We start from the raw sequence: 14,355 nt of genomic DNA, 5'->3' as shown, positions 1-14,355 counted from the left end.
ATTAAGGTGAGTTTTTTGGCAACCAGTCCTCATCCTGAAGCTATTTAGGTGCCTGCCAAGAGTTGCCTCATTAGAACAAAGATGCTCCTATCACTTGGGAAATTCCAAGGGACTTAAGAAATCCAAGGGATTTCAAGAATTCGGGACAAAGACAAAATGTGTATTTCTTATTATATGCCCATGGTTAAGCCCAGGTTAAAGGAGGTGACCACCCCTTGATGGGAGAAGCAGGGAAGTCACATGGCTAAGTCAAACAGGGATAGGAAAAATTGTGCTATTTTCTATACTCTACCACCCATTGTTAGTTACATTTTATAGACACAATCTGAGGCACAGAAGTGCCATTTACCCTATGTTACCTAGGTAGTAGGAGGCAGAATCAGAATTCAAACTCAGGCAGTCTGGCCCCAGACCCTCTGATATTAACCACTTTACTATACTTCCTTTTTATCAAGGCAATCAGTTGTTTAGAAATTTTTTTTTTTTTTTTTTTTTTTTTAAGATTTTATCTATTTATTTGACAGAGAGAGGCACGAGAGAGGGATCACAAGCAGGGGGAGAGGCAGAGGGAGAAGCAGGCTTCCCGCTGAGCGGGGAGCCCGATGCGGGGCTCGATCCCAGGACCCCGGGATCATGACCTGAGCCGAAGGCAGACGCCCAACGACTGAGCCACCCAGGTGCCCCTGTTTGGAAATTTCTTTGGGGCACCTGGGTAGTGCAGTCAGTGAAGTGTCCAACTCTTTGGTTCAGGTCGTGATCTCAGGGCCATGAAATCAAGCCCGGTGTCGGGTTCCACGCTCAATGTGGAGTCTACTTAAGTGTCTCTCTCTCCCTCTCCCTCTGCCCCTCCCCAACCCCACACCCCTTAAAATAAATAAATAAATCTTTAAAAAAAAAAAATTTCTTTGCTCATACTGTTATACTACTTCTCAATCAGGATATACATAATTGAGAAATTTCTTTGTTTCCAAAAGATAAAGGTGAAGATTTACAAAAAGTAATGAAGATATACTGTAAGTCCCTTCAGTTTGCCGTGCGTGAAATGTATCAAGCTGATGGTCTTATAACACTTGGGAGGTGGTGGTAGACGGGTATACAAATAGCTTCCCAACTTAAGATTGACTATGGTAAGTGCTAGAAAAGAAGCACAAAGTCTCATGGGAGCTTTTGATTCTAGATCATGCCCTCCTTGAAAGCAGGGACTATATCTTTTCCTTTGTATCCCTAGCACATATAGGACTTGGAACAGAGTAGAGAGGATTAAATGATTAATATTGGAAATCTGTAAGGTATAGAAAAGTAGAAAGGAGGGACTAAAGAAGCAGGAGACAAAGGTCTTTTGGCTAGGGAAGATGAGAAAATGTAATCATTTGAGGGACACTGTAATACAGAATATCTAGAATTCTGGGAGATGGTGGGAAGAAGAAAAGCAATAGAAAATAAGGCCAGAAAGGTGGATTGGAGCCTCATATATGCTATATAATGTTAAGTGTCCTACTATTAGCTAACCTTTTTTTTTTTTTTTTTTTTTAAGATTTATTTATTTATTTTAGAGAGCAAGGGGAGGGGCAGAGGGAGAGAAGAGAGAGAGAATCTCAAGTAGACTCCCCGCTGAGCACAGAGCCCGAAACAGGGCTGGATCCCATGACCTATGAGATCATGACCTGAGCCAAAACCAAGAGTCGGATTCTTAACCAACTGAGCCACCCAGGTGCCCCTCAGCTAACCTATTCTAAAAGATCTTTTGCTTTTTTTCTGAGAGACTCTCAGAATGCTGAGGATTTATGAGGTTGCCCCCTTTCCTTCCTTTTTCTGAATGAAGAAGACCCACATTCTCCTGTAGCTTGCATCTTCTCAACATTTTGTTCATAGACTCTTGAAATGAAAAAGCTGCTAGAAAAGTAGCCTCTGCCAGGCTTACAAGAGAAATCTTGAGATTCATCTAAGGTGTGCTCAGTTATGCTAAGGATGCTATTGTGTTGTCTCTCCTTGTTCGGGGCTTCCATCTGATCAGCTTAATGTTGAAATCCTGCTACTGGTGAGGATATGTATAGCTGGCTTTGGGGAAAAACGGGGGTAAATCTCAAAATAGTGCAGTTTCTGCTGAAATCAATAGGGTACAGCTGGTCTTGTGAAAAACTGGGGGAAGTGAGCTCAGGACAATGCAGTTTTCTGCATGGCGCCGTATGCTGCTTTTAACCTACTAGTTTCTAGGGTATACTTTTCTGAAAGCTACTTCAGAAGGAACAATAACTGCTGTGTGCAATTTAAATATGTGTTTCACTTCTAAACCTTTGTTTTTTAATATCTGTGGTAGGCAGACCCTAAAGTGACCTCCAGTGATTCTTCTCTCCTGGTGTTCATGTCCTCGTGTAATGCTCTCCTGTCAAATGTGGGCAGGAACTGTGACTTGCTTCTTACCAACAGAATATGGCAAAGATGATAGGACATCACTCCCATGATTATGTTACAATGTATGTACAGTAGACACACCCCCCATCCACAGTTTTAGTTACCTGCAATGTGGAAGCAGGTGATCCTTCTGACGAATGGTCAGAAAGTCAGTAGTAGGCTAACGCTGTCACATGCCTACGTCATCCACCTCTTTATCTTGTCATATAGGCATTTTATCATCTCATCACAAGCAGAAGAAGGGTGAGTACAGTAGAATAAGTTATTTTGAGAGAGACCACATTCGTGTAACTTATTATATTGTTACCATTGTTCTATTATTAGTTATTGTTGTTAATCTCTTACTGTGCCTAATTTATAAATTATACTTTAGGTATGTATATATAGAAAAAACATAACATAGTATATATAGGGTTTTGTATTATCTGCAGTTTCAGGCATATCCACTGGGGTCTTAGAACATGTCCCCCACAGATAAGAGGGGACTTCTGTATCAGTCCTTCTTGCTAGTAGGTATGCTAAGAGACTCTTCTTAACTGTCTTTGAAAAAGCAAGCTGCCATGAAATAAGTGGTTGGAGAAGGGAGAAACCCACGTGGGAAGGAGCTATGAGCAGCTTCTAGGAGCTAAAGGTGGCCTCCAGCAAGAAACTGAAACCCTCAGTTTTGCAGCTGCAAGGAAATGAATTTTGCCAACAGTCTGAGTGAGCTTGGCAGTAGGTTTCCCTCTAGCGGAGCCCCCAGATGAGAATGCAGCCCAGCCAGCACTTTGTGACTTTGTGAGATCTCAGAGTAGAGGGGCCAGCTAAGCACATGGATGAAACTGAGAGAAAAAATATTTTAAGCCACCAAGTTTGCAGTTGTTTGTTAAACAACAACATAGAAAACTAATACATATAAAATACAGTGCCACCTGTCTTTCATTGTTATTGTTAAATTTCAAGCTAATGTAACATATAGTAGGCACTGAGGAACTTTAAGTATTCAGTCAGGCCTGGATTTTATTCTAGTTCAACCAGTTATTAGCAGTGTGAACCTGACAGACAAGTTCACTGACTGACAAGTTAAGTCTTGCTGAGTGACTTATTTATTTGTACAACTATGTTAAAGATTAACTGAGTGGCTCCTGGGGGCACAGTCGGTTGAGCGTCTAACTCTTGGTTTCGGCTCAGGTTGTGATCTCAGGGTCGTGGGATCAAGCTCAGCGTGAAGTCTGCTTAAGACTGTCTCTTCCTCCGGTGCCTGGGTGGCTCAGTCATTAAGGGCCTGCCTTCGGCTCTGGTCATGATCCTGGAGTCCTGGGATTGAGCCCCACATTGGGCTCCCTGCTTGGTGGGGAGTCTGCTTCTCCCTCTGACCCTCCCCCTTCTCATGCTCTCTCTCTCTTTCTCTCTCTGTCTCATTCTCTCTCTTTCTCTCTCTCTCAAATAAATAAATAAAATCTTAAAAAACAAAAAGACTCTTCCTCTCTGTTTGCGCCTCCCCACTGTGCATGCTCACACTCTCTCAAATAAATAAATAAGCTTTAAAAAAAGATTAAATGAGATAAGGCAGATAAAAAGACATTTTTGTCTAGTACAGTGCCTGGCACTTAGTAAGTGCTTACTCAGTGATTTGTCATTACTGATCATCCTCATCATCAAGGGGTGGGATTGTGGGGTATTAGGCTAAATTGAGAGGGAGGAGGATGGGACTAAGTGTTCTGTCTGTATCTGAGCTAAGCAGTAGGAGAGGGAGAGGAGCCAGTGTCTGATTCTGTCTTCCTTTCTATCCCTGATATTTTCTGCTTCATCTGACCTGTAGAACAACATAGCTGAAGTTAGAGAACTCTCTTCCAAGCTGGTGACTGAAGATGTGCTGAAACATATTAGCAGCTTGCTCCATAGCAAAGAGATGGAAGTCAGCTATTTTGCTGCAGGCATCATAGCCCACCTGACATCTGACAGACAGCCCTGGATGTCCCATGACCTTCAGAGGAGTGCTCTTCTCCAGGATCTGGTACAAGGACCATTCCTCTTTACAAAATCGGGAGTAATCTCTTCTTGTAGGAAACTTATTTTTCTAGATAAGAATTTTAGAAATATGTTTTCATTGTAGAAAATGGGAAACATAATAGAAAAGTATAAAGAAAATATTCTAAATCACTCATACCCTACCATCCAATGCTAACTTTGTTAATATTTTGTTACGTTCCTTCTGATATTTTTCTTTTATAAAAGTTACCATTGCAAACAGTTGTATATGGCTTTACCAGTTCTCTTTCCCACTTTCAGCTCCTTTTCAGGCTATTTCTTTTGGTATTTGCCTCCATATCTCTAAATAACATCTGTTGGTACTTCTTGACTTTGCAGTAATAGGCATTATCTGTTCATTCATTTTCCCTCTCTGGAAAATGAAGATTCTTTTTCTCATTGTCTCTGTGCACACCCTTTCCTATACTCCAAGTATAAATCTCCTTTCAGCATAGTTAAACATACTCTATCCATTTCAGCTTCTCAGAGACTTTTCTCAGAACCTTCTGTTTTCTTCCATCTGGTCTGCTTATTTGTGTATCTGCCATACTGCTGTCATCTTGGTATATTCCATTACTGTCATTGTGGGGATTTGCCTCCCTGGTGTTGGATTCCTTGTTTTCTGGATTGCATTCCTTTTCTCTCTCTCTTTTTTTTTTTATGTACTCCCTTATTCTGTTGGATCATATCTAGTAGTTTCCTAAGACGAAATGCATGAAATAGAAAACTTCAGACCTCTGTTTGAAAAGGCCGTTATTTTTCCTTCACATTTAATTGGTCACATGGTTGGGTATAGAATTTTAGTTTTGGAATATTTTCCCTTCAGAATTTTTAAGCCATTGGCTTCTTTGTCTTTTCTTTCTTGGTATCACTGTTAAGAAGCCCGTGCCATTTTCCTTTGGGACCTTTAAGATCTTTGTCCTCAGTGTTTAGAAATCTCAGCAGTGTGCGTTGATATAGGTTTATTTTCTTCTGTTATGTTGGCTACTTATTGCTCTGGAAGCTTGTTTCCTTTAGTTCTGGGAAATTTCTTTCTTTCTCTCTTCTCTCTTCTCCCCTCCTCCCTACCTTCCCTCTTCTCCTTTTTTTTTTTTCTGGGTTGTCAGCCTTCACGGACTCAATTTTTTCTTGCCTATTTCCCTTTTTGTCCTTTTTAAAAAAAATCTTTTTAAATTTCTAGTCCTATTGGATTTTGCATTTATGTTTTTATCTTATATATTTCATTATATAATTATATTTTAATATAATTTTATATATTATATAATTAATATAATGTACATTTAATATATCTTTATATTTTATATATAATATATATTTTAATGTTTATTATGTATACTTACATATTTATATTGTATTTTTATATTTCTGTTTTTAATTTCCAAGAATTCTTTTTTTGTTCTGAGTTCTTCTTTTTTTATACAATATTGTACTCTTTTTCCATGGTTGTTATATCTATTATCTCTTTAAAGGTATTAGTGATTAGTTTGGGTGGTTTTTTTGTTTGTTTTTTTGTTTTTCTCTTCCTTCAAGGTCTCTGTTTCCTGCAAGTTGCTTTTTTCCCCTTATTTTGTTCCTTTATGTTACAGATTTTCTTAAACTATATGGTGATCCTCAGCTGTCCAGTCATATCTAAGAGTGGGGCTGTTTGGAAGCTGCGTGCAGATGGGTAGAACTTGTCAACTGTGGGTTTCACTTTGGAAGCTGCGTGCAGATGGGTAGAACTTGTCAACTGTGGGTTTCACTTAGAGTGATCTGGATTAGTCATTGTCATTGTTACTAGATCTTTTGTCCTGAGCTGGTTGGAATTTACCTGAGGAAGAATCTTCTGTTCTTCTGACTGAAAATTACAAGTTTGGTTCCAACGGCCTCAAAGCCCGTTAGAGGAAGAGAGTTGAGGACAGGGGACTCTGAGCATTTACCATTTAGATTTTCACTTCATCCCCTGTTTTTATCATGGTACTCCCACCCTCAGTTGTTTGCAAGGTTGCCCAGTCCAGAAATTTTTGTTAGGGGTGGGAGAGAAGATCTGGGAGTCTTGATTCTTTAGTACTTTGAACCAGTCCTCCTGTTTTCAATCTTACCTCTAATCTCATTTCCTGAAGTAACTGGTGTGCAAATTTTTAAGTCTCTTGTGGGTTCTGTTCAAATTGGTTCATTTTTTAACATTCCCCAGTGCTAGATCTATTAAATCAGTTACCATTTTCCTTCTGCTTTGTTCTTGTGTGTTTGCCTTCTTTTATTTTAAACCATTTGTACTATTCTGTTCATGGGATTTAGGGAAGGAATGGATGCATGCTCAATCCTGCATCTTTAAACAGAAGCCCCCTTTTATTGCACTGTTTTCCACACGACTTTGTTCATATTTTACATATATAATGGTTATCTAATTGATATTTTGGCAGGTAGGGATACCTTAATTTGGGTGATCATTCCCATATTTTGAAAATTTGTTTTTTCATATACATATAAGTATAAATGACATAAAATAGCCTATTCTGACCTTTTAAAAATTATGGAACACAATACTAGCATCTTGGTTTCTCTTTCTGTATAGTATGCAACCATCCAGAATTGGCCAAGTTCAAGTTGTAAGATGACAGCATTGGTGACTTACAGGTAATCTCGTGATTGTATAGTACTTCTCCTAAAGCTTGTCCTCATTGTACTATGTAGAGGCCATGGTACAGTGATAAAATATTATAGTCAAATAACCTTGTGTTCAAATCCTATTTCTATGATTTTGGGAAAATCACTTTTAGAAGATCTCTGAGGCTCAGTTTTTCTCATCTGTAAAATGAAGCTATCTGATAGTCTGCAAGATTGAGGATGAAATGAGATATTGAATGTAAAGAGTATCTAACACAAATGCAGTTTCTTAAACATTAGCTTCTGATATATGCTCAACAATGTGTCTGTCTCAGTGAGGATATGACCCTATGTGGAAAAGGTTGAAAATAATTATTATATCTCTGACACTAGCCAGAGTTTTGAATGCACTTCTTTGTGCCTTTTTAGATCCTTCAAGGCATTTTTCCCACTCCTTGGCAACTTCTCTCAACCAGCAGTTCAGCTCTGGGCACTATGGGCAATGTATCATGTCTGCAGTAAAAACCGTATGTATTCAAAACAATAGTTTTCCAGCTATTTTTCTGTATAAAAACTAAATTCAAGATGGAATTTTGGAAATGTGTTCACCTATGTACTGAATTTAACTCTTCTGTTTTAATTTTTTTTAAGATTTTATTTATTTTAGAGAGAGGGTATGGGGGGAGGAGGGGCACGAGGAGAGAGTCTCAAGCGGACTCCTCATTGGGCATGGAGCCCGATGTAGGACTCGATCTCATGACCCTGAGATCATGACCTGATCTGAAATCAAGAGTCAGACGCTTAACCAACTGAACCACCCAGGCGCCCCCTGAATTTTAACTCTTTTAAAAAAGAAATTGGAAAATGTTTTTGTTTAAAAAATGCCACAGAATTGGGGGAATGGGGTAACTGGGGGATGGGCATTAAAGAGGGCACTTGAAGTAATGAGCACTGGGTGTTGTATGCAACTGATGAATCACTGAATTCTACCTCTGAAACTAATAATATGTATATGTTAATTAAACTGAATTTAAATAAACAGTTTTTTAAAATGCTATAGAATTGGGGCGCCTGGGTGGCTCAGTCGTTAAGCGTCTGCCTTCAGCTCAGGTCATGGTCCCAGGGTCCTGGGATCGAGCCCCGCGTCGGGCTCCCTGCTCGGCGGGAAGCCTGCTTCTCCCTCTCCCACTCCCCCTGCTTGTGTTCCTGCTCTCGCTGTCTCTCTCTCTGTCAAATAAATAAATAAAATCTAAAAAAAAAAACAAACTTAAAAAATAAAAGTGAAAGTTGGCTCCCACTCCTGTTCCCCACAGGCAAGTACTGTTAATAATTTGATAACTATAACTGTCCTTCCAAATACTTTTCTATACACATACCGTAGTTAATTTATAGAATATGTAAATATGAATGTTTTTAAATGAAATGGGCTCATTCTGTGCATGATGTCCTATAGCTTCCTCTTTTCACTCAACAGTTTATCATGAATAATACTTTTCCTATAGTAATACATACATCTACCTCTTTGTAATGGTCTGTGGGAGGCTGGGGGATCAGGAGTCAGGAGCTGTTTCCCAGCCAGATTAAATGTTTTTCCATGTTTGGCTGTTTTGAGCATTGGGGGCTTACATTCTCTGCTAAGGATTATTGTAAAAAATTATTGCTCTTATTATAAAAGAAATATAGGCTATATTTTTATGCTAAAAAACTCAAGAGCTGACTTTTAGAATTAATTAAAGGATTAGCTACCAACAAAAGTATAAAATACCAAAAATAACTTTAACAAATATGAGACCTATATGCAGAAAATTGAGAAATAATTGAAAAACCTGAAGTGATTATGAGACATACTATATTCCTAGATGGAAAGACTTTTTAAGAGACAGATGTCAGATCTTTTCAATTTTTGGATATACTACAATTCAAGTGGATGAGTGTGATATGAGGGATTTGAAAATTATTCTAAAGTTAACCTGGCAGAATAAGCAGGAAAGAACTGACCAAGAAAAATGTTTTTTGTTTTTTGTTTTTTTTTTAAAGATTTTATTTATTCATTTGAGACACAGAGATACGGAGAGAGAGAGAGCATGAGCAGGGGGGGAGACAGAGGGAGAGGGAGAAGCAGGCTCCCTGCTGAGCAGAAAGCCCAATGCGGGGCTCGATCCCAGGACCCTGGAATCATGACCTGAGCCGAAGGCAGACGCCCAACCATCTGAGCCACCCAGGCGCCCCAAGAAAAATGGTTTTTAGGAACCTCCCTTAACACTTCTCTTTAAATTGTAAAAAAGTATTCTGAGGGATGCCTGGGGGGCTCAGTCAGTTAAGAGTCTGCCTTAGGCTCAGGTCATGATCCCAGGGTCCTGGGATAGAGCCCCGTGTCTGGCTTCCTGCTCAGTGGGGAGTCTGCTTCTCCCTCTGCCTCCCCCCACTCGTGCTCCCTTGCTCTCTCTCTTGCATTCGCAAATAAATAAATAAAATCTTAAAGAAAAAAAAAAAAGTATTGTGAATGGTGCTGGCATATGAACAGATACAGGCAGATTTGCCAGTCAGAATGGCCCTGGAACAGACTAGCAATAACTATAACAACTAGAACTTAGTTGAGTACTTTCTCTGTGCCAGGCAGTATTGCAAGCTCTTTATGAGTTAACTCATTTAATCTTCACAACAACTAGAAGAGGGTAGCATTATTATTTTTATTATCCATCTGTTACAGATGAGAAAACAAGGCACAGAGAACTTACGTAACTTGCCCAAAGTTAAAATAGCTAGCAACTGGCAGAACTCCACATCACCACTATGAATTAAACTGCTTAGTATTTCTTCACTATATGGATCCAGTTTGCTTTAGATGGACATTGTTTCTATTTCTAATCTTTTCTATTATAAGCACTAGTTTAGTGAATATTAACATTCATATACAATGAATAGACATTTACACTATCTATCAGGTGAAGTGCACATGTGGGTAATTCAGAGGACAGATGCTAGAACCAGACTATCTGTGCTCTGTTCCCAGTTTCTGCCATTTACTAACTGTGGGAACTTGAGCAAGTTACTTGACCTCACTGTGTCCCAGTTTCCTTATCTATAAAATAATACTTCATAGGGCTGTTCTGAGAATTAAGTGGGTTAATATTTGTTAAGCATTTAAAACACTGCTTGGCTCATAGTATTAGCATTTGTACATAGCATAGTATTAGTTCACACATAGCACATAGCATTTATTAAATAAAATACATCATTTTGCAAGTGTGTGAGTTCATCTGCAGAATATGTAGAATTGCTGAGTCAAAATGTTAGGAACACTTATAATTTTGATAGTTATTGCTAAACTGTTTTCCAGAGAATTGATTACCAATTTTCATTCCTGCCAGCAATGTATGAGAGCTTGCCAGTCGCCTTACATTCTTACAACAATGTTTAATTGAACTTTTTGATCTTTGCCAATCTAAGGTGAAAGTGATAGTCTCACTTGACATTTTAAGTGCAGTTAACCATCTTATAATGAAGAGTCCTTTTTTTTTTCCTTGAATTGTCTATTGATATTCTTTATTCACCTTTTATCTATTGTTTGTTGGTCTTTTTAATTTGAAGGAACTCGTGCAAATATTTTTTCCCAGTTTATCATCTTGACTTTGTTCATTGTGTTTAGTCAGCCTTTTGTTATATGGCCTCTGGATTTCAGGTCACAGTTAAACTTTTCAAAATTGATGAAAATTCTCAGCTATTTAAAAATATTACCTTTTCCCTATACTTTCCTTATGGAATGTCTATCAGAAGTATCTTGTATCTTCTCTCACTTTATCCTACACATCCTGTGGACTTAAAAATAATTTCAGGGATGCCTGGGTGGCTCAGTCGGTTGAACATCTGCCTCTTGATTTCCGCTCAGGTTGTGATCTCAGGGTTGTGGGATTGAGCCTCACATGGGGCTCCGTGCAGGGCATGGGGCCAGCTTGTCCCTGTCCCTCTCCCCTTCCTTACTCTCACTCACTCTCTCTCTCTCTCTCTCTCTCAAAAATAAATAAATAAAATATATTTTTTAAATGTTTAAAAGAACAATTTCCATGTCTGTTTATTTGTGCTACATTCTTGGTAACTGCAGTGTTTTTAGATCATTATATCTCTCTGTGTCTAATTGGCTTTTGGACTGATTAAGAGAATCTTTTCTAGGCTGCGTTGTAGACATGTTCCTTCGGCAATTTTGTATTTGCTTCTGTCAGGTGCTCTAGAGGTTTCTCTGGGATTTAACTAATTTTTATGTTAACTTCTCAGCTCAAGGGTTCCCAGAACATTTAGGTGTAGGTTAAATTCAAATCCTATACCAACTCAGTACTGTGGTTAGGAATTCTTGGGAAAGACTTGTCCAGCCCACCCCTGTTTACCCACCTAGAGCCCAGACCAATCGTAAAGATGTTTCATGTCTTATCCCTTCTCCTGTATAGTCCTTTGAGGGACCAACTTTATGCACTGATATATATTTTATTATATACATATTGCTTTTAACTTCGTAAGTTAAAACCTAAATTCTTGGATTACTGAAACTCACAGTCCCTTTCTGCCCCAGAATAACTCTAGGTAGTTACATGAGTTTAGGTGCTCTCTGCTCTTTGTATCTGGCTCCTGGACAAATCCTTTACTTTGTACACATGAATATGCATTTAAATTTTTTGTTACATTTTTATCCAGCATCTGGTGTTTTCAGGTTATCTAGCTCAACATAATGCCTGAACTTGAAATGTTTATTATATATATAATAAATGAAGTTCTTATTCTTTTAGCTAGGATTAGAGATTTTGAAGCTTAGAGTTGTCTGGAAGTAAACATACTAAAATAATCATTTGTTACCGCACTACACAAGTCAAGCATTATTTAAGTTTTGACATATTTCTTTTGAATTGACTAATTTTATCTGTTAATTCTTATGTCAAGGGGCTTAAACCTTGGTACCTTTTCTTCAAAACGGTGAATGTGGTGACTTGGGAATATTTAAAATGCCAATTTGTCCACCAAGTTTCTTTGTTTGATTTTCTTTCAGCCAGCAAATACTGCAAAATGTTAGTTGAAGAAGAAGGATTGCAGCTTTTGTGTGACATCCAGAAGCACAGTGAGGCAGACCCCCAAGCACAGCAGATTGCAGCCTCCATGCTAGATGACTTCAGAATGCATTTCATGAACTATCAGAGACCCCTTCTGTGTTGAATGCCCTTCTTAACCTCTGGGGCTTCAGAGGTGCTCTCTGTTCTCAGTGTCAGGACTTCTGCCTTGCCAGTAATTGAATGTTGAAACCAGTTGTCATTGGAGTTTGTGAGTTGGCCGCCTCACTGGCCTTTTATTGTTGATTTTCTGTAGGCTACAAAAAGGTTGGATTTGAATGATAGCCATAATCCCAAATCAAGTTGGAATCATTCTGAGAACACCCCTTCAATAGTTTTGCAAAATCAAAAAAAAAAAAAGTTTTGCAAAATCAAGTCTCGGACTCTGTGGGAAGATCTGTGAGCTTGTGTTGCAACAGCTCTGCCAATTACTTTTCCTAACCCTGGCCAGTTTCTTAACTGTGGGAGTTTGTCAGAGGAAGGGGAAAAGAAAGACCAACAGGGAGACCTTCGTATTTATGTTAAATTTCATGTTTGGAAGAATATCCTGAGTTGTTATTTCTAGTTATGTGAAGCTAATAGAAAAGAAGCACGTGAAAAAGTTCTGGGAAATACATGCTTATTGGAGGCAGAATCTCCATTGGAGGGGAGGAACAAGGTGGGGGGAATTTTTTTTAAATAAATACCGAAGTATCTTCCACTTGTGGGGGTAGAGGGGAAGAAAAATAACTTTTTTTTTTTTTTCTTTTTTTTTTTTACAATTTTGGATATTCTGCCTCTGGCCTTTCTTCCTCCAACTTTACACATTAGACTGAGTGAACAAAACATTCTGTGTAAGTGGGTGTGGTGGTGGAAAATAGAATTTAGGACTTCAAGTAGAGTGTTTAGATGAAGATTATATGGGGACTGTAAATCTTGATCCTGTAAGGTTTTGATTTTAGTGGGATTGTGACCAACCCAGGAGGAGGAGGAAGCCAGAAAAAAGACTTTGCTATAGATTTCAAGAGTGCTCTTGCCTAGAATGGAGGCAAGAAAAATAGGGGCTTTTGAGAACCAACCTCACCTGCAATATACAGTACCAGAAGCTTCTGTTTGTGTCCTTTGCAAACCTCCTCTGTGGAACAGAGTATCAATTCCTTCCTTATTACTGACAGCTAACGAAATGTGTCTTGCCATTCATCTGTCCAAAGAACAAAAGTAAATTCCTTTTTGATGAGTAGTGTATTTTCATACCAGATATTTGTGCTTTTAGCTGGCCAGACTCTTAACTGGAGTACTGTATACCATCTTTTGGAATCAAATGAGGCTTACCCTTACTCTGAATCATATTCCAGATTCTTGCTCACCAGTGTCCCACTTGATAAGGGGAATTTGTAACCTGTTTCCTTCTACAGTTCTGAAACTGCACCGTATTTTCTCTTATTCACTGTTCTGCATAATTCCAAAAGGCTGTCTTCATTTACTGACCTGGGTTCTAGTACTTTAGAACATCCTGTTACCAGATACTAGCTCTTGCTAATGTGAGAGAATGTGGTAGGAACTAGTGCCTGTTGAGGCACCCCTCCAAGTTTCATTTCATTCACAACAGTCCTCTGGGAGAGATAAGTTGTATTCTCCTCATTTCACAGATGAGAAAAAGGACGTTCAGTAAGGTTGTTACTTTCCGGAGTAGTTAGAGCTAATGCATAGTTCCAGCTAATATGGTTGGTTCTGGTTTTATGGCCTGGACTTTTCTCTTACTCTTCCTTCCAGGAAAAGAGCACCCAGCCTTGGGCACACTTGTATTTAGCAGCATACCAACAATGGGGGGGAGGGAGTATATATCTGTGCCCTTGGCTTAGTGTCTCTAGGTCAGACCTAGGCGCCGGAAGCTCAGATGAATTAAAGAATGGCCATAAGGCCGCAGCGTAAGATGCAGCCTTCTCTACCTTGGTCTAGGAGGAGGGCTAGCTAGTGTGCATATGTGTTTATCAAGCCCCATCATTTCTAAGTGTGTCGTCCTCTTGCTCACCTTCACTCTTGCTGTTCCCCCTCAGCCCCCCTCTCCTTGCCACAAATGTCTGTTGAACCTTCGGGCTTCACTCCAGTGTTACCTGCCCATTTCCTTTGTTCTCTCCCTCAGACTTAATGCTCCCTTCTCAGTGCTCCTAAGGGCTATATACTGCAGCCATCGAAGATTGCCTGCCACCCTATAGAGTTCACAAAAAGTTTTCTCAGTGATAATTTCATTTGGTTCTATTAAAAACACTGTACA

At 39.1% G+C, this 14,355-nt stretch overlaps 1 protein-coding gene across 1 annotated transcript in view; it reads left to right on the top strand.

Moving 5' to 3' along the window:
• ZYG11A (zyg-11 family member A, cell cycle regulator) overlaps positions 1-12,291 on the top strand; it is a 60,929-nt gene extending 48,638 nt beyond the window's left edge. Inside the window, 4 exon segments of the mRNA XM_032414509.1 lie at positions 4,214-4,408; positions 6,977-7,038; positions 7,438-7,535; positions 12,044-12,291. Of these exon segments, the coding sequence (XP_032270400.1) occupies positions 4,214-4,408; positions 6,977-7,038; positions 7,438-7,535; positions 12,044-12,291 (603 nt within the window).
• Positions 12,292-14,355: the final 2,064 nt, after the last annotated feature.

The sequence above is a fragment of the Phoca vitulina genome, unplaced genomic scaffold (assembly GCF_004348235.1).
Source record: "Phoca vitulina isolate PV1807 unplaced genomic scaffold, GSC_HSeal_1.0 scaffold2, whole genome shotgun sequence".
Classification (NCBI taxonomy): domain Eukaryota; kingdom Metazoa; phylum Chordata; class Mammalia; order Carnivora; family Phocidae; genus Phoca; species Phoca vitulina.
The sequence above is the reverse complement of the archived record's forward strand: the minus strand, read 5'-3'. Positions and strand labels throughout refer to the sequence as shown.